This window comes from Oryctolagus cuniculus, chromosome 11 (assembly GCF_051225735.1).
Source record: "Oryctolagus cuniculus isolate XC-2025 breed Fujian yellow rabbit chromosome 11, ASM5122573v1, whole genome shotgun sequence".
Classification (NCBI taxonomy): Eukaryota; Metazoa; Chordata; class Mammalia; order Lagomorpha; family Leporidae; genus Oryctolagus; species Oryctolagus cuniculus.
The window spans coordinates 28,010,191-28,036,414 of record NC_142877.1 but is presented as its reverse complement, the minus strand read 5'-3'; the positions used below and the strand labels follow the sequence as shown (position 1 = coordinate 28,036,414).

At 49.3% G+C, this 26,224-nt stretch overlaps 1 protein-coding gene across 2 annotated transcripts in view; it reads right to left on the bottom strand.

Annotated features, from left to right (window-relative positions):
• Positions 1-8,080, bottom strand: part of TMC2 (transmembrane channel like 2) — a 63,257-nt gene extending 55,177 nt beyond the window's left edge. Inside the window, exons 1-3 of one of the 2 annotated variants that reach the window (XM_002710874.5) lie at positions 8,047-8,080; positions 7,479-7,523; positions 2,634-2,949 (exon numbers count right to left, since the gene is read on the bottom strand). In XM_002710874.5, coding sequence (XP_002710920.3) covers positions 2,634-2,949; positions 7,479-7,523; positions 8,047-8,080 — 395 coding nt within the window. The remainder of the gene's footprint in view (positions 1-2,633; positions 2,950-7,478; positions 7,524-8,046) is intronic. The other variant, XM_051845199.3, reaches the window with a different exon arrangement.
• Positions 8,081-26,224: the final 18,144 nt, after the last annotated feature.

Below are 26,224 nucleotides of genomic sequence, written 5' to 3'. Positions count from 1 at the left end.
AAATCTTTAAAAAAACTCATTTCAAAACTATACCTTGGGGCTGGCGCTGTGGTGCAGCAGGTTAATGCCCTGGCCTGAAGCGCCGGCATCCCATATGGGCGCCGGTTCTAGTCCTGGCTGCTCCACTTCTGATCCAGCTCTCTGCTTTGGCCTGGGAAAGCAGTAGAAGATGGCCCAAGTCCTTGGGCCCCTGCACCCACGTGGGAGACCTGGAAGAAGCTCCTGGCTCCTGGCTTCGGATTGGCGCAGCTCTGGTCATTGCAGCCAACAGGGGAGTGAACCGGTGAATGGAAGACCTCTCTCTCTCTCTCTCTCTCTCTCTCTCTCTCTCTCTTTCTCTCTCTCTGCCTCTCCTCTCCTTGTGTAACTCTGACTTTCAAATAAATAAATAAATCTTAACAACAACAACAAAAAACTATACCTTCTGTCCAAGTTAAGCGAATTCACTGACTCTGTGTCAAGTGTGGTATGAGCACTAGATTAAAACTAAATTAGGGGGCCGGCACCACGGCTCACTAGGCTAATCCTCCACCTTGGGGTGCCAGCACACCGCGTTCTAGTCCTGGTTGGGGCACCAGATTCTGTCCTGGTTGCTCCTCTTCCAGTCCAGCTCTCTGCTGTGGCCCGGGAAGGCAGTGGAGGATGGCCCAAGTCCTGGGGCCCTGCACCCGTATGGGAGACCAGGTGGAAGGACCTGGCTCCTGGCTTCGGATTGGCGCTGTGCGCTGGCTGTAACAACCATCTGGGGGGGGGGGGGTGAACCAGTGGAAGGAAGATCTTTCTCTCTGTCTCTGTCTCTCTCTCTCTCTGTGTCTAACTCTGCTTGTCAAAAAAAAAAAAAAAAAAAAAAAAAAAAAACTAAATTAGGAAATTAGGGGACCGATGATGTGGTGTAGTAGGTTGAGCCTCTGCCTTCGGTGCAGACATCCCATGTGAGTGCTAGTCGGTGTCCCAGCTGCTCCGCTTCCAATACAGCTTCTGTTTCTTCCTCTCTGTTATGTAACTTAGCCTCTCAAATAAATAAATAAATCTTTAAAAATTAAGTTAGAAGTTCAGTTTCTCAGTCCTGTTGGCTATATTTCACATGCTTGACAGCCACATGTTACTGATGGCTATTACACTGGACAGCACAGCTGTAGAGAATGTCCAGCTAGAATCCCCAGTGGGATCACCCTCCCCATCTCCCAGACAACACTGGGTGCTCTGTGTAACAAAATCCAATTACTGTGAGTGCTCCTCGTGGCCTTCATGGTGAGCCCTTTACTGATTAAAGCAGTGACTCTCGGCTGAGCAACAGCCGCTGAGCTGATAGGTGAGGGAGTGGGCTGGGGAACGGTGGTGCCTGGGCAGCTCAGCCAGTTTCATAAATGGAAGAACCAGGATGTGGGTGTGAGTTACTGTAGGTTTTAGAGGCCAGTATGCAGGAGCCTCTATGAATTTTAGCTTCTGGTTAACTCCTGAGGGGCAAAGAAGAAGTCTTAGGGTGCCCTGGGAGCCAAGAAAGCCTGGAGCAGGGTGTTCTGCCGGACCTCACGCTCACCCCACAGTATCTGCCTTTGTGTCTTTGCATAGAGTGCTCCTTCAGTCTAGGGGTGGGCGATGCCCGGTTCTTCAAAGGCTTCCTGATATGTTTACCTTGTCCATGGAGGAAACCTGACGCCCCGCCCCCAGCAGGACAGAGCTCTACCAAACCCTGCCTTGTATACATGCTGTGCTCTGCATTTTCATTCCAGCCTATGTCTTGTCTGCCTTGCTAGAAACGGGGTCTTTTTCAATTCTCTACACCCTGCCCTAGGGCACGGACGCAAATGACACGAATGGGTCCTCGGCTGTTTGCCTTACTCTGCATCTGCCATCCCTCCCGTGAGGTCCACTCAGGACATGGCACATCCCACTCAGGGTGTGGGCAGAGGACTGTTGGAACACATGGGATGCAACATCAGGTCTTTGCCCTGATCCTGATACTTCCAACTGTTTCCAAAGCCCTCACCTATCCTCACAGGATTCCTGAGAACTGGGTAGATTACTGACCCCAGTGAGTGAAAACGGGGAAAAGACAGCCAAGTCACTACAAGAAAATTGGTTTCAATAAATAAACAAAGACAAATGGAATGAAAATCCCTGCTTGCTGATTGCATGAGCTGGCTCTGTCCACTACCACACATGTGCTAGTATTGATGGAGCAAAACAGATAAAAGAAGGAATTCAAACTCTGGCATCCCAGAATTTCAGAGCTAGACCTGAGCAAGCCATCTAGACCGATATCCCCTTTCCTGAAGAGCAAACAAGTCAAGGGAGGGGACGGGCAGCCTCAGCCACCCCATGGCCCCTAAACCCTCTCATGTTCCCTTAGCAGCTGGCATTCGGGGCACCTGGGCTCTGGTCCCTGCTGCTGCCACGCCCCACCCAGAGCTTCACCTGCGCTGTGTGACGCGGGTCACCTGGGGCGGCCTGGGAGCCTCAACCTGCTCTGCACGGACACCCGGAGAGCCGGGCCTGGCAGTGGAGGCCTGAGCAGGGCAGGGGCTGCGGCCCGCAAGGAGGGGGACACTGACCCTTCATGGGGAAGGACAAGGGCTGCCAAGGAGAGGCAAAGGGGCCAGAAGACCACCCTGGATCCCAGCCCCACACACCTGGGCTTCCTCAGCTGCTCCCACGCCTCTTCCTTCCTCGGGAGCCCCTTCTTCTCTGCGGATGAGCTCTGCTCCTTGAGGGAAGCTCGCCCGTCCCTCTTCCTCCGGCTGTCACGGGTCCTGCCGGCTGAGCTCCGTTCCGGTGCCCGCAGCAACTCATGGCCTCGCTTGCGCTCCAGCTGCTTCCTCTGGGGCGACCCTGGCCTGGAGCTGCCCGCGGTGCGCTCTGTCCTGCCGGGCCAGGCTCTGCACCTGCCCGGAGCTGCCTTGGTTTTGGGATCCAGCTTCCTGGAGGGTCTCTGCCCAGATCTGTCACCTGCAGGGGCAGGAAACCAACTGTTCTGGCTCCATCGGCCTCAGCCCCAGAAAGTGCCCTACCCCTGCCCTCACCTTGAGAAGCGAGATGTCTAGGAGGCTCCCCTGTGGCATGACACCCCCGATCCCGCACGGTGCACATGGAACATTTTAAAAGGATTGAGAAAGCTGCAGAAGCAAGAAGACCACTGTGACATTTTCCCTCCTCCCCCAGACCCTTGCTCAGACAAGAGTCCTGCCCTGTACAGGGAGGGAAGGAATGTCACACAGAGGCTGAAAGAACCTGAACACAAAGGCCTTGCTGGGGTCCCCCCAGGATGGTGACCCCATTGTCCCCTGATTCTATGTCTGCACAACTATCCATAAAAGCACAATTTTCCCCAGGTCTTTGGGTTTTTCTAGAAGTTCTCATGTCACATAAAACTTACATTAAGTAAATCTGTATTTTTTCTCATTAGTCTGTCTTGTTATAGGAGGTCTCTGCCTTGAACCTTGTGATGGGTGAAGGGATTAATCTTTTCTCCTCTAGAGCTCCCAAGTCCACAAATTTAGGAAGTCTGGAGTCAGAATTACCTGCCTCCTCTGATGGGTGGCTCTCCCACACTGTTGCCTGAACCCTCAAGTCTTTGGGTACGAGCTGAGTCATGGGCCAACCCTCAGGGCCAAGGCCAGGTGTGGGCCTCTGGTGAGGCTGGACCACGGAGCCACGAAGGCCTGGCTCAGGCTGAATGCTGACGTGCCTTTCCTGGTGTGAGGAAGGGGTGGTGCTGAGAGCTGCCCTGCCAAGTTTAAGCCCTGTTCCCAACACTGAAATGGTTTTTCTTTTTATTTAAATGTTGTCTTTGTGGCATCAACAAATATCCAGTGGGGGAGAGTTTCCTCTGCAGTATGAACTTCCCACAACAGCTTCCCCAACAGCAAGTTCAAGCACAACCATCCATACAGGCATTTACAGATAGAATACAGCTACAACCAAGAGGCCCTGGTGTTAATAACCAACTTCCCCATCACTTCTTAGCTGGGGCATCCTTGAGCAAATCACTTACCCTGTATGAGTCTTTTTAACATGGAGATGTTAATCCTTTAATTAGAGTGTTAATGAACACAGCTCCAGGACTGGTATCTGAGAGTGAGCATCATGACTCGACACTCCCAAAACAAGATTTTTTTTTAAAAAAAGATTCATTTATTTATTTGACAGGCAGAATTACAGAGATGGAGGGAGGTAGGCGGGAGAGAGAGAAAGAGAGGAAGAGAGGAAGAGGAAGAGAAAGAGAGAGAGAGAGAGAATCTTCCACCACTGTTTCACTCCTCAAAATGGCTGAAACAATCAGGTTGGGGCCAGGCCAAAGCCAGGAGTCAGAAACCCTATCCTGATCTCCTATCCTATACCATCCTATGGGTGATAACTACCCAACTGCTTGGGCCGTCTTCCACCGCCTTCCCAGACTCATTAGCAGGGAGCTAGATGGGAGTGGAGTAGCAGGGACTTGAACCAGCATTCTGATATGGGATGCCCACATCACAAGAGGCAGCTTAACCTGCTTTGCCACAATACTGACCCATATATCACTACTCTTTCACCCTGGGGCCATTATTAAGTAAAATGAGGGTGATTTGAACACAAGCAAGGCCATACCATGACAGCTGATCTAATAATTGAGATGGCTATAAAGTGACTAACAGGAGGGTAGTGTATACAGGGTGGATGCACTGGACAAAGCACTAATTCACATCCTCAGCAGGATGGAGGGGGACAGCGAGAGATCTCATCACACTACTAAGAATGGCATGCAATTAGACACATCTGAATCACTTATTTCTGGAATTTTCCGTTAGTATTTTCAGACTATAGTTGATCATGGGCAACTGAAACCACTGAAAGTGAAATGGCAGGTAAGGGAGGACAACGGTAATTGCCTTCAGCTCAAAACAATCCTCATGCTCACACGACATACTCTGGAGTGAGGGTGTGATCTGGCAGCACATTTTGTAGGGTGAGATCTGCATTAAAAGATCACAGTGGCAGCACAGCACAGGGTGATGTGGGCTGGGAACTGGTCCCCAGTAGCTGTAGGCAAGGTCTGGGGAAGCGTCACTTGCTGTGAACACAAGAGGTATGAGACAGGAGTGACCCTGACATTAGCAACCTTTGGGATTTGGTTTTCAATCGCTGAGTTTTCTACAGGAACCAGTGAAGTAACTAGTATAGGTGCACTCAGAAGTATGGGAGTGCTACTTAAGGATTCAAAGATAGGTAACTGTATGTGCGACAGGGTGGATTTTCTTAGCCAACTCCTAAATCATCCTCTTTTTCCTCTTCCTCATCCCCTATAAGAAGAGGGTCTTTGGCAAGGCAATGTAAAGAAAGACCATTTGGCATAACTCATCTAAGTTAGGAAGCCAGCTAGTCCCAGTCAGTGAGACCTGATTTGTTATGTAAATAAATGCTCCTCTCCATTCCTTCGGAAGGCTTCAGCCCCTTCTTGGGAAGGGGGGGGGGGTGTTGGAGCGAAACAGTGTGACCGAGGGGAACTCTAGGGCTGAGCCAAGTGCTCAGAGAGGACAGAGAAGCAGACGCAGAGGCAAGGAGCAGGGAGAAGGTGCTCCCAGGCTTCCATCAAAACTAGCTCCACATGGCTTAAAAGGTGAGAAAGTCATTAATATATGTTTGCATCCTCTTCTGAATTCTGTACATGGCTCCAATCAACCAATAGGAGGGTTTTCATTTTGGTAAAGAACTATAGCCAGCATTCTTCCAAGCATGGTAGATATAATGTGGGGTTCACAAATTGTTTTCCTATTGTAACCTCATTCCCCAACTCAAGGAAATTCGTGTGGGGTGCGGAAAACATTTGCCCTTGAATCTTCCCCAAACTTTGTCTACAGAGAAAACACGCTGTTTGGTTTGATATGTTTTTCTTTCATCGCCACTTTTCCATGCACTCCACTTGATGCATAATTTAGGAGCTCAACAGGCAGCTGTCTTGCTAGGAAGCCCTCCAAGCATAGCACAGCTCCCTTGAACCTAAGAGGCCTCCTCATGTTTATGGACCTGGCTGAGTCACAGAATTCACAGAGCACAAGCCAGGCTGAGCGGAAGCTAGAAGAGCCAGCGGGTCTGGCCTGTCCTCCACTGTGGTGATCTTAATGGCTCCATGCACCTGCCAGATGCTATGGAGGAGGGAGAGCTGTGATCCTTCATTTCAACTGATGGGAGAGCAGATTGTAATGATTTTGAGAAGAGAGCTCTGTATTCTCAGACATTTTTTTTCCCTCCTTGTAGAGTATAAACAGAAGGAATAAGATACTAGGTCCCCTCAGAGGTGAGCTCAGAGGAGCTTTAGAGTGGTCAGGTACTGTGCAGGTGAGCTTGGAATGCCTGCATCCTGTATCAGCTGCTCCAACTCTGCTAACGCACCTAGGATGCAGCAGATGATGCTCAAGTACTTGAGTTCCTGCCACCCTGTGGGAGACCCTGATGGACTTCCTGACTCTTGGTTTCAGTCTCTTCCAACCCCAGATGCTGCTATTTGGGGAGTGAACCAGCAAATGGAAGGTCTCTTTTTCCCTCTCTTTGTTACTCTGCCTTTTAAATTGTTTTATTAATTAATGAAAGAATAGAAGAGGGCCAGCGTTGTGGCATGGTGGGTTAAGCTGCCGCCTGCAGCACTGGCATCCCCTATGGGCACTGGTTTGAGTCCCAGCTGCTTGACTTCTGGTCCACATCCTTGCTAATGCACCTGGGAAACCAGTGGAAAGTGGCCCAAGTGCTTGGACCCCTGTACCCATGTGGGAGGCCCAGAGGAAGCTCCTGGCTCCAGGCTTCAGCCTGACCCAACCCGCACTGTTGTGGCCATTTAGGGAGTGAACCAGTGGATGGGCAATCCCTCTCTGTCTGTAACTCTGCCTTTCAAATAAATAAACAAATATTAAAAAAAAATAAGTCTTTATATAATTGGACTTTTAATTTGATGGATTCCCAAGATTCAACTTCACTGTATCCCCTTGCTTGTGAGGATCCCTGAAGTGAAAATTCAGACCCAGTTCCTCTTGTCTATGGGAAATGGAAAAATAGCAGCAGCAGAGAGGGAGACTCATCGCAGAGGGAAAAGGCTTGTGTTTTCAGCAAAAGGAGCTTCTACTTCAGTCCCATGCAAGGTGATTTACCCACAGGTGACTCCCAGCAGGCCCCGCACCTGCCCCAGGGAAGAGCTGCAGTCCCAGCCCCCAGGGGAAGGCCCCACCACCGCTGGTACCTGCGGGAGAGTGAGAGCAGGGCTTCCAGCCTGGACAACGTTCACTGCTGCCCAGGGCCCCGCTCAAAGCATCACTGACTCCTGGCGTCTCCCTGACGCCCAGGGCTGAGTGCTGGTTCTCTCTGCCCGGCCCTCAGGCCTCTCCCTGATTAAATGCCTGCCTCCAGGGAGAGGGAGGATGAAGGAGGATGTGGGGTGGGTGGGTGGACACCTGGGCTGGTGGAGCTGAGCTGGCATGGCAGGCCCCCCAGGAACCCATCCCCCGCCTCACCTGTGTGCGGACAGCTGCTCCTCACCCGCCCTCTCCCTCCTCGGGCTGTAAGAAATGGGATCCGGCGTAAGTCAATGTCCTTGGAAAATCTGCCCCCGACAGCACCCCCATTTCACCATGGGAATCCTGGGACTGGAACCTGCTCCAGGTGATTGGCTTGTCAAGCTCTGCGTCCCCAGTCTGTGGCATTTCCCTGACACCTTGGGGAAGTCATGACATCAGAACCTCCTCCATCCCCTTGCCTCACACAGACAGACAGGCTAGCAGGCAGACAGACAGACATCTGCTGAGGCGATTGCCAAGGAAAAGGCAACCGTAACGGAGACAACAAGAGGTCAGTGACCCTGCAGGCTCTGAGGTCATGATGGCATCCAGCACTCACAGTCACACAGGTGCTGAGCACGGTCCTTCCACCTCGCAGACGAGGCCCAGAGGGGCTGAGTGAGCAGACTGAGGTCGCCCAGCATGTAGCTCGTGCCCCTCTGTGTAGACCACATCTGCTTCCCTGTGCCCACTAGTGCCCAGGAACCCGGTGGTGGGCCCCACAAGGATGAGGGTGCAGACTCACCTTCATCCTCCAGGCCCTTGGGCTGGAGGCTCATGGTGGCAGGACTCCCGGGACCCCTGCGTGGGCTCACACAGCCTGCTTGTCCATGCTCGCCTCCAGCCAGCGGCACTTTCCTGCCCTCATGCTTGCCCACCTGCCTTCCTGGCCCCGGCAGTAGCCAGTGCTCCCTGGCTTCTTAGAGATTGAATGTGGAGAGAGGCGGGGAGGGAGGCAGCCAGCTCCCGGCCCATCAATCCGGCCGCACACTCCTCTGCTCAGGTTTCCCTGCGGAGGGGCGCTGGCGTCACGTTTCAGGCATCACTTACACACGAGGGGCCCTGGAGGGGCCAGGAGCCACAGGCCCTCTCCTGGCAGTGATGCCATTTGCACACCAGCCAGCAAAGGTGGGAGGAGCCTCCCAGGGCTCTTTCCCAACATCTTGATACTCCAGCTGGGACAAGGCACCAGAGGAATTCTATGACTTTGTTCAAGTTACCCCTGGGCATCCATTAAAAATGCAGATTTTCAGGATGAACACTGGGAGTGGGAATTGTAGGTCTAGGCTAGGCCTCACAGACCTGTCCCCAGTATCCTGACCCACGAGTCTCGGGCCACCTGCTGACTTCTCATCACCCAGCCTCCAGGAGGATGGATCTGCTTGCTTTGAAAATCCTTACAAGAGATTCTGAATGGGCACGGCATTGTGGCACAGTGAGTTAAGCTGCCACCTACAACACCTGCATCCCATATGAGGGCAGGTTCGAGTCCTAGCTGCTTCACTTCTAATCTAGCTCCCTGCCAGTGTGCCTGGGAGAGCAGTGGAGGATAATGGCCCAAAGATAATGGTCCCTGAACCCATGTTCGAGACCCAGATGGAATTCCAGGCTCCTGGCTTCAGCATGGTCCAGTCCTGCTATTGTAGTCATCTGGGGAGTGAACCAGTGGATAGAAGATATCTCTTTTTCTGTAACTCTATTTTCAAAATAAATAAATTTTTTAAAGATTTATTTATTTGAAAGGCAGAGTTTGGGAGAGAGGGAAAGAGGGGGAGGGAGGGAGGGAGGGAGAGGGGATGTGTCTTCCATCTGCTGGTTCATTCCCTAAATGGCCACAATGACCAGGGCTGGGCCAAGCAGAAGCCAGAGGCCAGGAGCCAGGAGCCAGGAGCCATGTGGGTCTCCCACATGGGTGTAGGGACCCAAGCACTTGGGCCATTTTCCACTGTTTTCCCAGGTGTACTAGCAGGGGAATGGATTGAAGGTGGAGCAGCTGGGACTCAAACAGCCACCCATATGAGATGCTAGTGTTGCAGGCAGTGGCTTTACCAGATGGGCAACACTGGCCCCCTATACTTTTTTTAAGAGAAAATCTGAGGAACCCTCTGGAAGGTGGCCACAGGCTTTGGAGTTCAAGGTTCTTAACCTGGGGTCCCTGGCATTCCCAGAGCTGCGGATGTGATTCTGGGGATCTGTGAAGAGTGCCATAGACACCACGGCATGTTCATTTTCCCCAGCCCTTTAACTGAAACTTGCCATTTTTCTCAATTATGATTGAAGACAAAAACATGTGATTTTGTCCCAACACAGATATTTTTATGTCATATTAAACTGTCAGGGGATATCTCAAAATACCGTTTATGCTTATCACTACTTTGAAATCATAATGATTACAGACTTGCTGCGAGATCTTGTTGTTTAGTTATTAGGAAGCACATGTGTCATGACGTGACAGATATTTAATGCCTTTAAGATCTATGTTCTGAGAATTTCTATGACTCTCACTGGCATGCCAAAGGATTTTGTGGAACAAATTATTTTGACTTTATATATAAAATTTCATTTTCCTTTGCTGTTTGTTTTTGGATAAACCAAAGTCAAAAACAAGGCATAACAAAAGTACCTTCCCCAGGGCGAGCCTCCTGTGGGTGTCAAGGACAGTCTCAGCCTCTACCCAGGCCCCTGAGCCTGCTCATGCCCTGTTTCCAAGGGGGTCAGAAGGAAGAGTGGTCCCATGTGGTCTCCCTGTGGCCTGGGCGAAGGGAGGAGGGCACAGGACCTGCCTTGGGTGGGGCCATCTGAAATGCACAGCCCCAGGTCAGCTCAAGCTCTTCACCTTTGTTCTCAGTCACTTCACCTCCATCTCTGACCCACCTGGCTCCTGCAGTGGCCCCCCAGGCCAGGGCACAAGAGCAGTGAGGGGACTCTGCCCACCAGGCTGTCCTCTGCAGGACCCTGTCAAATTGGGGCCAGTGTCGCTAACTGCAGCTCTAGGGTGGTCTGGAGCAGAGGAAGGAGGAGTCAGGCCCCTGCTCCCACTGTGCAGGGAGGAACCTGCCCTTCCTGGCTCCCTGTAACTGGGAGAGGTCGGGCTTCCTCACCACCTTCCTCGCCAGTGCCTACCTGTTTACACTGAGTGACATGCCACATTGCTCCTCCTCCCCCCATAGAAGCATAAACACCTGCTGGGGCCAGGTAATTTGCTTTTCTCTTTGCTCATGATATCCATTCCAGCACTTCCTAAGATCACCACACATTTGGACATTTGGGTAGGGGTAAGACTCCTTCATGCCAGGGAGTAGAAAATATTGTGTACTCTCCCACATGGCACATGCATGGCACACTGCTCCGTGCTAGCTCCACAGGGGCTCTCCTACCAGACATTCCTGCACCTCACCACAGCCTGGCGAGGCCGTGTGGTCATCCAGTGTGCAGACGGAGGGAATGAAAAGCTGCAGAGCCCACCGTCCCCTGGGCAGGTCTGTGGCAGAGGCTGATAGCATCTGGAAGCTGGGATACGTGGCTTTGACCAAGGATGTTGGGAAGGTCACGCTGACTCTGGGCCTCAGCTTCCTTGTTGTTCAGGACTGGACTCTGCAGTGGACACTGCTGGTGTCCTGTCCGGATTCCCACTCAGTGCAAGTGCAGACATCCAGGCTGAAGGCCTGCATCTGACTCCTCTTAGGGAGGAGCCCCAAGCAAACCTCCCTTCCCCAGTCCTGGGTCAGCCTGCAGCCCTAGCGGATTGACATGGAGGAATGGTGGCCTGGTCCCTTTGCTAAAAGGAATGGTGACTTTGTGATTTCATTCATACTCTGAGCTCCCTGTAGGTCAGGCGGAAGCCACTGTCCAGCAGGCCCTTGCTCTCCACCCTGCCCTGCCCTGTCCTGGCTGCTGTCTCCTCCTTCCCCAAGAGCTGTCCTCCAGGCCCACCGTGGGGCTACTACCAGGCACTAGGCCTAGCATGGCCTTTTCTAGGCCAGGGCAAGAGCCTCACATCCCTCTGCCATGGGCTGAGCGGGAAATCTGGGAGCTGGACTGGTGGGGATGAAGGGCACAGGGCAGACAAGGGCAGGGGCAAGAATGCCCGTGCAGCCCAAGGGAATGATGGGATCTGAGAAGAGGGTGGGGCGGCCGTGGCCTGCCCTGCACTGGTTCACCTGCTTGGACCCAGAGCTCAAGTATCTCTGGATCAAAACATGCCTGTCACCCTAGTGTCCAGTGACTACTGGGATTCGACTGCCTTCTCTCTGGCACTCACTCCCCTGACCCTAAGGGCTAATAGTAAAAGCAGTCATGCTGGCTACACAGTTTGTGAGACTCCATGCAAAAAGAAAACACAGGGTCCTTTGTTGAAAAAGGGAGGAAAGTCACGTGGTTCAGTGCACTGGACTATGGAGTTCTTCATTTCTGCTATTTAATATCATTCCAAGAAAACAGAGGGGCTTCTTGCCAGGCACTGCCATCATTGCTGGCTACCCCAGGGAGGGTGGTGAGAGGCACAGGGGATGGGCATCTGACTTGCCCTGGCACAGGTGGTAATTTCTTTCAGAGAAGAGGGGGGCAGTGTGCATGAGCCCATCTTGAGATTGCTGTTAGAAGACAAGCTCTGTGCTTATCTTGAGGAAACACAGTGTGGCAACAGCTCGACTCTGAGAACGCACTATCCCTCAACAGCTGGTGACGAGGAAAATATTCAAGCTTCTAAGACAGTTCTTCCACTAGTCTGCCTTTGAGTTCTGCTCCATCAACATTTGCTTTTTCAGGGTCAGTGTTGTGACGTAGCAGGTTAAGGGACCACTTGCAACATTGCCATCACAAACGTTAGTCCTAACAGCTTGGTCCAGCCCTGGCAGTTGTGGCCATTTGGGAAGAGAACCAGTGGACAGGGTTCTTTCTCTCTCTCTCTCTCTCTCTCTCTTTCTTTCTCTCTCTCTTATTCCCTTCCCCTGTCACTCTTTCAAATAAATATTTTTTTAAAAATAAAAATGAATTAAAACCATTAATAAATTCCTTTTTAAAAAAAAAACTGCCTTTTCTTTGTGGTGATTTCAACATCCTGTAATGTAAAGCTTCTTGATTTCACACCTTTGCAGGTTAAAAAAAAATCTAGTTTGAACACAGTTAAGTCAACATAAGTAAATGCTGTCCTGCAGCATAATATTTTTGAAGTGGTTTTATTTTATCAAGACAGTGAATGTTCCTATTGCTAAAATTAAGCCTGGTTCTGGCATTTTGGATCAGGGGTTAAGCTACTGCTTTTGATGTTGGCATCCCGTATCTGCTGGTTCACTCCCCAGATGTCGGCAATGGTAGGAGCTGGGATCCAAAGCCAGGAGCTAGGAGCTTCCTCTGGGTCTCCCATGTGGGTGTAGGGGCCCAATAACTTGGGCCATTTCCTACTGCCTTCCCAGGCCATTAGCAGAGAGCTGGATCAGAAGAGGAGCAGCAGAACTCGAACTGGTGCCCATTCGGGATGCCAGCACCGGTGGAGGATTAAACTACTATGCCACAGTGCCAGTGCTGGCATCCCATATCTGAGCACAGGTTTGAGTCCTGACTATTCTGCTTCTGACCAAGTTCCTTGCTAATGCCCTGGGAAGGCAGCAGAGCATGGCCCAAGTGCTTGGGCCCCTGTCACTTACATGGGAGACCAGGATGGAGTTCCTGGCTCCTGGCTTTGACCTGGCCGGGATCCAGCCATTGAGCCTATTGGGGCAGCGAACCAGTGGATGGAGGCTCTCTCTCTTTCTCTCATTCGTGTTCTGCCTTTTAAATAAATAAAATTTATTTTTAAAAGGATAGTATTCCTGTACTAAGTCTCTTTCATTTGAGTGGCTTGATCAAAATAAAACCCTAAAACTCAACATAATAGCAACAAAAGTATTGTGCAATCTCAATCAAAAGTCATAGGCCCTCCATCCAAAACTAGTGTAGTGCTTTCTTCACAAAACCCTATTAAAAGGGGAAGATTCTTGGACCCTCTTGTCAACTTATCTCTCCAATTAAAAGTATATGTATATATATAATTAGCTATGGCTATCTGCTTACAAAACATCCAGTATCTCTCACAGGACGTTGTAAACCAGCACAATGGAGAGGATCCAGTTTCGCAGCAGTAACACCCCAGCTGGACAATGTGAGCCGGCACTGCCACAAGGCCACGGCCCTTCACCTACTAACCCACACCAGAGTGCTCCCTGCTTCGGCACCGAGTGGCAGGGGGCTTGGGAGATACGGATGGCAGCAGCGTGTCCCCGACAAGCCTTGGAACGCACATCACAGGTGGGGCGTTCCTCAGCCTTCTTTGAGCAGCTAGTTAGTTCTCCCTGCTTTTCTCGGTTAGCACTGAAGGTGAGGCAGAAATGTCTTGCTTTTCAGGGGCTCTTAAAAAGTTAGACCCACGGCCGGCACTGTGGCTCAATAGGCTAATCCTCTGCCTTGCGGCGCCAGCACACCGGGTTCTAGTCCCGGTCGGGGTCGCCGGATTCTGTCCCGGTTGCCCCTCTTCCAGGCCAGCTCTCTGCTATGGCCCGGGAGTGCAGTGGAGGATGGCCCAAGTGCTTGGGTCCCTGCATCCGCATGGGAGACCAGGGAAAGCACCTGGCTCCTGGTTTCGGATCAGCGCGATGCGCCGGCCGCGGCAGCCATTGGAGAGTGAACCAACGGCAAAAGGAAGACCTTTCTCTCTGTCTCTCTCTCTCACTGTCCACTCTGCCTGTCAAAAAAAAAAAAGTTAGACCCACACTCAGTATATGGGGCCTGGCAGTAAGGAGTGATTGCTTTCACATCCAAAAGCCAGGCAGACTGAGAGATGCCTCCCACGCAGCCCACAAGGCAAACTGCAGCAAATGGTGACTTTGGGTCATGCTTTTAATTGGTTGGCTTCCTCTGCCACCACGCCAGAGGCCGAAGGGAAAGACAGGAGCAAGTCAAGATTCAGAGGGTCTGTTACTTCTGGATGGTTCATAACAAGAACTCTTCTCAAAGCACATAAGTCCAACTCCACTCACAGGTGTTGCTGGACTCTGACAGGTACAAATCCCTCTTTGGCCCCTGCCACTACCATGGACCAGAGCCAGACCCTGAAGATTTCTCTCCCTCTGTTTCCTGTCTGTTGGGTGGGGTGATTCTGCTATGACTCCTACAAAGGGTCTGTTGGGGACTGAGTGAGGTGTGGCTAGAACTGGGACACCCAAAGTCCTGCAGCGTGAGAGGGTTCTATGGGACTCTCACTTTTGTCATTGCTCATAGACTCAGTGCTTGGGCCTGCAGGGTATCTGGGCCCCACTTCCGCCAGGACATGGAAGAGCTCCTTGACCTCTTCTCCTCTATGCACCTCCACCAAACTCCTACTTCACTGCTTCACCGACATGTGGACAGGGGTGCGCTGCCTTGTCACCTGTCCCACCCCCACCTCTGCTGTGTTCTTTGTCCCATCTGTCTCCAGGAGGGGAACAGCTCCTACTCCTCTATTTGCCACAGCAGCACTAAGCCCCGGCTGTGGGTTTCGGTCACTTACCACCAGTCATTCAGAACAACCTGGTGTGGCTGTAGTGCAGTCCAGGGCACAAAGTCCCGAACAGGGACAACCTTCACAGCTTTAAGTTCCCTGGCCACTTTGATATTTTGTATTCTGTCTATCATTCTGTTTCTATAATTTACTCTTCTAGCAAGACACTGCTCATCTGATTAAATAGACCATCAAGGTCTTCATGCATACCATTGGGGCCAGGAAAAAGATCTTCGATAAACTGTACACACCCTATTTTAAGATCCCTGGGAAACCACCAGCCCTGTGGTTGGAGTGCTACCAGTGAGCATGGACTAAGGCAGAGGAAGCTGGGAAGGAGGCAGGGGGCTTCACCATCGAGGTCGTGTGCCCACCAGGGACAACCTGGCTCTCCCTTAGTCACCTGGGCAGGCTCTGCTAGCTCCTCACTCTTCTGATACTGGATTTATTGCTTGGGGGGAGGGGCGCTATGTCTGGTTGTCTATATGAGGGTACTTCAAAAAGTTTGTGGAAGAGTGGATGAATAGATGTTTGCCTTAATGCAAACAAGTGGAAATCCATGGATAGTGTTTTCACAGTACATCTTTTCCATATATGTTTTCAAGATTCCTATACATGCATGATTTCCAGACTCAGTTGTGAGGCACTAAAAAGCTACATGGGAGCTTTCTGCAGGTGCACAGGCCTTCAGGACCTGTTTCTTACCCTGGCATCATTGCCATTTTAAAAAACATTTATTTATATTTTATTTATTTGAAAGGTGACACAAAGAGGGAGAAAGACAGCTAGTTAGCTAGCTAGTTACATGATAGACAAACAGATCTTCCATCTGCTGATTCACTCCTCAAATACCCTCAGCAGCCAGAGCTGGGTCAGGCCAAAGCCAGGGGCCCAGAACTCCATCTAGGTCTCCTATGTGGGTAACAGGGACCCAAAGACATAGGCCAACCAACCTCCACTGCCTTCCCAGGAGCATTAGCAGGAAGCTGGCATAGCCAGGATTTAAACCAGGCACTCTGAGGGGGGATGCAAGTGTTCCAAGAGGCAGCTTAACCCTCTGCACTACAAGATCCACCACATTATTGCCATTTTGGTCCAGACTATTCTCTGTGGTGTGAAGCTGTCCTGTGCATCATGAGATGTTTGGCAGCACCCCAGGCCTCTGCCTACTAGGATGGCTTTTTTTCCCTAACATTTATTTATTTAAAAGGCAAAGTTTGAGAGACAGAAGGGGAGACAAAGAGAGAGAGATCGAGAGAGAGATCGAGAGAGAGAGAGATCTTCCATCTGGTTCACTTCCCAAATGGATACAATGGTTGGGGTTGGGCCAGGCCAAAGCCAGGAGCTTCATTTGGGTCTCCCATATGGGTTCAGGGGCCCAAATACTTGGGCCATCTTCTACTGCTTTCCCAGGTGCATTAGCAGAGAGCTGGATCAGAAGTAGAGCAGCCAAGACTCGGCACTTATATTGGATGCTGGTGCTGCAGGTGGTAGCTTAACCCACTACTAACACCAGCCCTACTAGATGCCTGTTGTACCTCCTCCCCTCCCTCTGTGAGACAATCAACAATGTCTCCAGGTACCACCATGTGTCCCCTGGAGGGTAAAATCACTGTAGGCTGAGAAGCAGGCTGTAGGGTGGTGAGGCAGGGCAGAGAGACACCTACTCCTAGGGTTTGTGGGCCTTTTCTCTTGGACAGGGAAGAATTCCCAGAGCAAAGTTTCCCGATGTCCTGCCTGGGGAATATGCCTTGGCTGCCAGGGTTTGAGGAGCCGAGAAAGAGGAGATGAGAGCCCACTCTTCATCTGCGGATGTCTATCCCGTTCCCTTATGTTCAGTGTAGCTCCTCCCCTCACCCAGGCTGTGTCCACCATCCTTGGGCCTGGAGCTTCCCACTTGGTCAGTGTCTTCCAAGAGCCAACTCTGCACCTGCAGGGGGGAGGAGAAGGTCTGGAGCCCACTGAATCCTCTTTTGTTTTATTTTTAGTGACAGCTTTGTAGAGGTCTAGTGCACACCCTTGAATAACCATCCAGCTCCATTCCCTAGCACCAGAGTCCCGGGGATCCCACGGGGACTCCTGCTTGGTTGGGCTCCTGCCTCAGGACTCAGGTCACTGAGGCCAACGCTGTGGACTTTGCTTCTGGGTGAGAAGCAAGGTCTCAGCTTCTGCAGGGGTGGGGTGGGGTGGAAACTGGGCACTCCGTGGCTGGCAGCCATGGTGGACACTCAGTCCCTGAGCAAGGAGATCGAGGTCACTCTCTGCAGCCACGGCCAGGACCAAGTCCCCCGTGAGCACCAGGTGGGAGGGGTCAGGTCCCTTGAGGCAAAGGTCATCACTTAGTCTCAGCAACCTAAACAACAGAGAAAGATCCTCCAGGAGTAATGTTATTCACTGGGGAGCAGCAGACCATTGCAGGGGGATATGCACGCCACAGTACAGTGTGGATATATTCAAAGAGGTTGAGGGAACTGGAAGTTTTTGAAGGCAAAAGCATTACTGAAACAATATCTCCTGTCATGCTGGTATGTCTCCAAGGTGACGGGAGTGTTGAAGGACTGCTGGGAAGGCGTCCTTGCCCAGCGCTGGTGGAGGTTGCCATGGCTTCCGAGTCATGCTGCGATTCTGGTAGGATCTTTTGTGACAGTTACTATCAGGCAATTAGAACCCTTTCTTCATTACCTCATGGCTTTAACTACTGACTTATCTGTTGAGGGCTGACACAGGTGACCTTATTTTGATTCTGACAACTTTCCTGGTCTCTGGAGAGAAGGCCAGGTGGTGAGGGTCTCCTCTTGGAAGGTGCCTGCACGCCGGCATGGATGTGGAGGCCAGCCCCTCTCCTGCTGTTGTACACAGAATGGCGTGGCCAGGCTGGTGCTGTGGCGTGGCAGGTTAAGCTGTTGCCAGCAATGCCAGCATCCTATATGGGTAACAGTTTGAGTCGTGGCTGCTCCATTTCTGATCCAGCTCCTTGCTTTTGGCCTGGAAAAGCAGCAGAAGATGACCCAAGTGCTTGGGCCCCTTGCACTCACTTGGGAGACTTGGAAGAAACTCCTGGCTCCTGGCATCCACCTGGCCCAGCCCCAGCCATTGTGGCCATCTGGGGAGTAAGCCAGTGGATTGAAGATCTTTCTCTTCCTGTCTCTCCATCTCTATTTCTGACATTTAAATAAATCTTTAAAAAAAAGAAGAAGAAGAAGAAGAACGGCACAGCCAAGGGCCAGAGCAGGGAGCACCAGCCTGAACCGGGGGTGTCCCTCTTGAAAACCCTCCATGCCCTCTGCCAAGGTGCCCGGGGTCCCTCCAGCACATCCCCCGGGATCTCCCAGCCCTGGGACCCAAGGAATAGGCCCTGGGAATTTGCTCGCCAGCATCAGCCCTGGCGGTTCTGTAGTGCGCCCTCTGTTGGTCATGTTGGACTTGGCCTTGGCGGCGAGGGCGAACAAGGAGGAAACAGAATCCGACTACAATGAGAAGCTGAGGCTGAGGAGGGCAGCAGCGTGCGCCACTGACCAAGCTCCAAACCTCACGTCCTCTGTCAGGATAAGCGCTGTTTTGAGAACAACCATAGATGTATCTAAGCAGTATAATTTTACAGACTCTGATTCGCTTTAATCTAAAAAGCAACTTTTGATTGTGAGTTACAGCAAATACACATGTAACTAAGCAGCTTATGTTAAAATTGAAACTAAGCTATGTTGACTTATGGTGAGCTACAGCACATTAGCTCAGATGACCAGCTAACAAACTACTCAGAAAGACCCATCACCTACTAAATAGCACTGCCACTTAGAGCAAATGAAGACAGAGCTGGTTCTATTTCTAAACCCAACTTCCTATGGGAAAGTAGAACAAATCATGCTTGTGTGAAACAAAGCTTAAAAATCAGTAATTTAAAATAAAATGTATGGGTTTTAAGTGCTGTTTGAAATTTATATGTGCAAATAAGCTCAGAACACAGTCACTTCAAAGCCACCACCTAAGTATAAGTTAGAGCAAATTAAGTAGGCCAAGTAAAAACATCATCACATCACATTTATAGCTAAGGTAAATCAAAAGTTACTGAAGTCAAGTTGATGAAAATGAAGATGAAGTAAATGTGTACAAACAAGCAGTATGCTTATAAACAAGGCTAAAAATCAGACATGCTCCTTTAAGAAATGGTGAGAAAGAGCAAATAAAAATGAGTTATGGAAATAAAAATGAGTACTAAGGACTGTGTCATTATTCCTTAGCCTAAGTTGTCATGAGGAACTAGAGTAAACCTAGATAATACTAAACATTTTACATGAAATCAAGTTCAAAGTCACTCATTTTCAAATGCGACTTCCAACTGCTCTTTAGAGGTAATTCATATGTAGTAGTTGCTGTGAAAACAAGTACAGACTTAAGCATTCTCAAAAGTAATTTGGTGTTTCTGTGAAATCAAGCTTGAAATCACTCATTCATTTGAAACAAACCTTAGCAGCCTCCTAAGTGCCTGCAAACGTGATGTGTGAACAAGGTCAGAAACATGTGTTCATCTCCCACAGTCCTATTCCCCTCACTCATGGTGGGGCTCCTCAGGCCTGGCACATAGAGGCCCCCTTTCCCCAGCTACAGAGGTGGTGTTGACTGAGACCACCAGGCCAGATTCCAGCTCCAGAGGCTAGGTGTCTATGTCCCATAGCAGAGGCTGGATCCCTGCTCCTCACAGCAGAGACTAAGACTCTCTCACACAGGTCCTCCTCAGAGACCTTCCTGCATGTGTGGGATGGGGAACACAAACATGTTTTGGTGAGCAGAGGTGAGGTATTCTGTGTTGAGTGCGGTACTAAGTGCACAAGAGTAGAGTAGGAAACACAGTGATTTTTCTTACCTCTTCAGAACCATTTTCATCCTGAACCTCACCCCAGCCCTGCCTTATGCAGAACTTGACTCTCACCTTGACCCCAACAGCCAATCTTCCTCAAGCCTGACAATGACACCCACCCTCATTCTCATGCATGCTCATCTTTATGGTCTTCTTCCCTCTATTGCTAACTCTCACCCTGAGATGTCCAATACCCTGCCCTCACCTTCACTGTAGCTTCAACCTGAGCCTCACTCTGACTCTCAGCGTCTCTGTAGCCCTGATCCTCACCCACAGTTATCTTCACTCTGGCTCTCAACAGAGATCTCTGCTTATTTTTATAGATACTGACTAGGCTCATCTCACTCTGAGCTGACTAGCACTAAGAAGGTTCTTTGAGGGGGCCGGCGCTGTGGCACAGCAGGTTAACTCCCTGGCCTTAAGCGCTGCATCCCATATGGGCGCTGGTTCTAGTCCCGGCTGCTCCTCTTCTGATCCAGCTCTCTGCTGTGGCGTAGAATAGCAGAAGATGGCCCAAGTCCTTGGGCTCCTGCACCCATGTGGGAGACCCAGAAGAAGCTCCTGGCTCTTGGCTTCAGATCAGCACAGCTCCGGCCATTGCAGCCATCTGGGGAGTGAACCAGCGGATGGAAGACCTCTCTGTCTACCTCTCTCTGTAACTCAAATAAATAAAAGAAATCTTTAAAAAAAGAAAAAAGAAGGTTCTTTGAGAACATGCATGATTATGAGCTCATTTACGTAAATACTGCTTTGCTTCACTAAGTGAAATTCTGAGATCCTTGAAGTTTTAAAGAACTTGCAAGTATTTTTGAATTCTTTTGAAGGTTCTTTAGGGAACTGTATGCAATTCAAGCTCATTTTCATAAACCATTGCTTAGCTACATGTAATTTGGTCTCACTTGCAGGAAGAAGTGCAGTTGAGGCATGTGAATGTTCCTCTGTTTTTTAGCTCATTTAAAGATGATGTCATCTTGGTTCATTCTAATGAAAGCAGGAAGTTTCACTTTGCTCCATTTTAACCATTCTAAGGCGTACTGTGACATTCAGCATGCTCACCACATTGCACAACCATTACCTCCACCTAGCTCCGGAACATTTTCATCATCCCGAAAGGAAGTCTTGTACCCTTCACTTGGTCATTCCACCTTCCCACCAGACTGGACAACTACTGATCGACTTTCTGTCTTTATGAATTATGGGTTAGAAGTAGAACTATAAATTTGTTTTCACTTAGTATATTTTCAAGGTTCACCCATGCCATACCACATATCAGTACCTCATTCCTTTTTATGCCTGAATAACATTCCACCTATTGCTATACCATATTTTTCTTATCCATTTGTCAGACAATAGACACTTGGATTATTTCTACTTTTTGGCTATAACAAATGGTGGTGCTATGAATATTCTACATAAGAATTCTGTTTCAGCGACTGCAACTCTTTAACATTTTGTGCATTTATTTATCTATTTTTCTTTGAAAGGTGGTAGGGTGGGAGAGGAGGGATGGGTTCAGTCCTCAAATGCCCACAACAGTCAGGGATGAGCTGGGCTGAAGCTAGGAGCCAGGAACTCAAGCCAGGTGTCCCATGTGGGTGGCAGGAACCCAAGCACTTGAGTTTTCATCTGCTGCCTCCTGGTGTGTGCACTGGCAAGAAGCTAGATCAGAAGGGGCTCAAACCAGGCACACCAATATGGGTGTCCCAAGGTGCAATTTAATGACTTGTCAAACACCTGCCCCAAAGAGTCTACTCTTTCCCCTCATTGCTGAAAATCAACTGGCATTCTCAACTCCATTCCCCTGGTCCATATGTCAACCCCATGCCAGCAAAACACTGTTTTCATCACTGGCTCTGCATGGTTTGTTCTTTTCAAAAGTTGTTTTGGTTATCTGAGGTCCCTTGAGATCCCAAATCAACTTCAGAATCTGCTTTTCCATTTCTGTGGAAATGGCTATTGGAAATTTGAGAGGGATAGCACTGAAAACATACATGACTTTGGGGAGTATTACCATCTTAACAATACTGAATTTTCTAATTCAGGAATCAGGGTGTACTGCCATTTATTTACATCTTATTAAATTCCTTTCATTAATGTTTCAAATTTTTAGTGTTCAAGTCTTAAGCCTCCTTGCTATAACTTATTTCTTATTTTTTAAAATATTTATTTATTTACAGAGAGAGGGAGAGACAGAAAGAAAGCTCTTCCCTCTGCTGGTTCACTCCCCAATGGCTGCAAAGGCTGGAGCCGGGCCAATCCAAAGCCAGGAGCCAAGAGCTTCTTCCTGGTCTCCCACAAGGGTGCAGCGGCCTGAGCCTGGGGGCCATCTTGTGCTACTTTCCCACGCCTAAGCAGAGAGCTGGATCGGAAGAAGAGCAGCCAGGACAGGAACTGGTTCCTATATGGGATGATGGCACCAAAGGTTGAGGCTTAGCCCACCATACTTCAGCACTGGCCCTGCTATAACTTATTTCCAAGTATGTTATTTTTGATGTTACTGTAAATGGAACTATTAATTTCATTTTCAGAGAGTTCAATATTAGTATGTAGAAAGAAATGCAGCTGATCTTTGCCTATTGGTCTTGTATACTGCCTCTTTGCTGAATTATTTATTACCTCTAACATGGTTGGTTTTTTTTTTTCTGGGGGGGGGGGAAGGGGTGAATTCTTTAGCCTTTACTATATATCAGATCAGATCATCTGTGAGTAGACTGATTTCTTCCTTTCCAGTTTATATGCCTTTTATTTCTGTTTCTTGTTTGAGTTAGGTAAAAACAAAGGTAAGTACCTTGCTTCAACACTTCATGAATCCCAGACGCGTTAGAACAAACACACTTTTTGAGAGTAAGCTCTGCTCTGCTTCCATGGAAATTGGGTCTAGGGTTCCATGCTGTGATTGCAGGCTTCAAGCCTGCTGGCTGAGGGTTGGTGGCCTGCTGCTCATCACGGGGCAGCAGGTCCGATAGAGCTCCTCAGGGCCAGCCTGGGGAGCTCGGGGGCCAAGCAGGATGTTGAGTGTAGGCGGTCAAGGAACCCCACCAGAGCTGGGAGATCAGTCAACGCCCAGGGCGCAGCTGGGTTCTCGACTTTATTGGGAGGGGGAAAGCTTTTATAGACACAGAAAGGGGGCTGTCCAGGGCACAAGGGAACTGAGCCAACCAGCTGAATGGTAAGGCAGGACACGAGCCGGGCATGCCCTCAAGGGCCAATCACAGCTGAGGACACAAACTGTTCACGAGTACGGAAGTCTCCTGTCAGGCTAGGTACCTCCCCCAGGGGCCATCTTGGGTTGTTGGAAACGCTGAGTCACTGGAACATGGAAGTACGGCAAAGGTTTAGCGGCCTCATTTCCTCTTCAATTGAAGCCCCCCGCAGTGGCCTAGTGGTTGAGATACCCATATCCTGCATTGGAGTGCCTGGGTTTGAATCCTGGCTCAGGCTTCTGACTCCAGCTTCCTGTTTGACGGCTCCAGTAGTTGGGTTCCTGCCACCCACGTGGGAGACTGAGATTGAGTCTCAGGTTCTTGGCTTCCATTGTGAGCATTTGGGAAGCCAATCAGCAAATAGGAGCTTGTGTATGCTCTCTCTCTCTCTCTCTGCCTCTCAAATAAACAAGAAACACCCTGGTCACTTCCAGAGGCTGGACTAAGAGGTGAACCTTTGAAACAACATTAAAGGAGAAGGAGAAGGAGGAGCAGCAAAGGATTATTGTGGAACCAGGGATGTGAGTGGGACAAAGACAAGTAAAAACTGCAAAGTTTCCCCACTTTTTCTCTTTTTATAAATAGCTTTCAGTTTTATAATAGCTTTAGGTTCATAGCAAAAATTGAGCAGAAAGTTATATTTTCCATTGATGTCACTTCTGTCCTTGTACTTTTTAACTGGTCCATGTATATCATATTTCAAAAAGTTTGTGAAAAATGTAATTATATAGCAAGGATTTTTGCCAGGCCCAAAAAGACAAATACCATGTGTTTTCTCTGATCTGTGGTAACTAATAGAGTACAAAAAAAGTAATGTATAATTATTTGCATTGCAATCTGCAAAAAATTATTTCTGAGCATAAACTGTTGAGAGGAAATGGCTTAAAGTCTAAATGAACTTAATTATCTTGTAACCACACAGGAAATATTTAGATGTTACATTGCCATTGGACTATTTCGTTGAAAGAAATTATATGAATGACTAATTACCAAAAATAACTGTATATGTGTGAAATGGTCAAAAAAAGAAAAAGCAAGTATTTGGGTGCAAAAAAAGAATCGTAATCCAAGCACAATTTTTTCATAATACACATTTCCACAAAACTTTTGAAGACTCATCATATGCTTGGACTTCTTTTTTTGTCATTTCCAAAATAAACTTACCTTTTAATTCTATTGCCCATGATCTTTTTGAAGTCCACTTGTTTGGGATTCACATGGGAAGCCCACAAGGGTGCTGGCAGAGGGCTCCAGTTCAGAGCCGGATTTGCCCAGTGCTAATGCAACAACATCTGAGAGAAAAGAAGAGAATGACTCTGTTTTGTGACATCCAGGACAAATTTTCAGGATATTCTTACGTCTGTCCTTGAAATAGTATGTGGCAAGCCTTAGCTCCACCCATCAGAGAGTAGACTAAAAAACAAACAAACAAACAAACAAAACTAAAGATCAAGATTCAGGTGAAGGAACTAGTTCAAACCAGTTGGGTCCAATATGGCATCCAGATTAACAGTCTCATTATATCCATTCAGATAGTAAAAATCAACCACTACTCACACCATGACAATTTACAATGGTTATGGCAACCTATGGATGTGACCATACAAGGAGAGAAAAATGATATGGGGTTATTCATTTCTGGAAGTCACCACCTCTTTCCCAGAAATAAGATGAATATTCCAGCCAAATATTAATACACATTTCTTAAACCCCTTAAAGGTAGAACTGCAACAATACGATGAGCTGCACTGTCTGTGGAGTGGTCTGCTCTGTGCTGCTCTCTTTAATAAGACCACCTTCCTTTCACTTTTCTGGATTGAGATCGACTTCCGTCTCTCACTGAAGTCAAGGACCCTCTGGACGCTGTGGTGGGACTTGGGGGGGAGGCGGAGCTCCACTCAGGGGTCCTCAGCTGACCTGTATCATCCTGGCTCACAGTAGCCTTGGGGCCTTTTTCTCTGTCTCCATAATACTCAAGAACAGAGAAGTCTCAGAAAGCTAATACAGGGGCGGTGAAGAGAAGAAAGACAGAAAGAAGGATGGCATGAAAAGGAAATGAAAGTAAGATTTCCTGACAACCTGGAAAATCCTCTTTGCAAAAGTAAAAAAGATAGCCAGCGCCGCGGCTCACTAGGCTAATCCTCCACCTTGTGGCGCCGGCACACCGGGTTCTAGTCCCGGTTGGGGCACCGGATTCTGTCCCGGTTCCTGCCATCGGATCAGCACAGTGCGCCGGCCGCAGTGCGCCGGCTGCGGCGGCCATTGGGGGGTGAACCAACGGCAAAGGAAGACCTTTCTCTCTGTCTCTCTCTCTCACTGTCCACTCTGCCTGTCAAAAAAAAAAAAAAAAAAAAAAAAAAAAAGACAGAAAGCAGTTTTATTTTTATTTTTGACAGGCAGAGTTAGTGAGAGAGAGACAGAGAGAAAGGTCTTCCTTCCATTGGTTCACTCCCCTAATGGCTGCCACGGCCGGCACTGCGCCGATCTGAGGTCAGGAGCCGGGTGCTTCCTCCCGGTCTCCCATGCAGGTGCAGGGACCCAAGCACTTGGGCCATCCTCCACTGCATTCCCGGGCCACAGCAGAGAGCTGGCCTGGAAGAGGGGCAACCGGGACAGAATCCGGTGCCCCAACCAGGACTGGAACTCAGGGTGCAGGCGCCGCAGGTGGATGATTAGCCTAGTGAGCCGCAGCGCCGGCCAGAAAGCAATTTAAAAAGATTTATTTATTTATTCAAAAGGCAGAGTGACAGAGAGAGAGGGAAGCTGAAAGAGTGAGATCAATCCTCCATCCACTGGTTCACTCCCTAAATGGCCACAACATCCAGGGCTGGGCCAAGTAGAAGCTAGGAGTCAGGAACTACATCCAGGTCTCCCACAGGGCTTTCAGGGACGCATGTACTTGGGCCACCATCTACTGCTTTCCCAAGTGTGTTAGCCAGGAGCTGGACTGGAAACAGAGCAGGTAGAACTCAAACTGGCGCTCTGATATGGGATCCTGAAGCCACAATGCCAGCCCCAGTTTTGTTTTTGAACATTAATCAGACTGCAGAGCACATCATAGGTAAGCTGCTATGAGGTTGCTAAGACAGAAGGAACTCTCACTTCTTTCAAAGTTGAGTAGGTACAATCTATTACACACGTTCTCAAGATTAACGGCAATATCTTCTTGAAAAAAGACCTGACATGGTTTGCTACACAACTTTTCAGTTTATTCTAAGGTTACTGGGTAATTAGGGAAGCCATCTGTGCTAAATTGCCTTTACCATAAAGAAAAATAAGACCTCTATCTATCTCTATTACAAACAGGTAGCCACAGGCATTAACTCTAAGTTCCTGATGATAGGGAGATGGG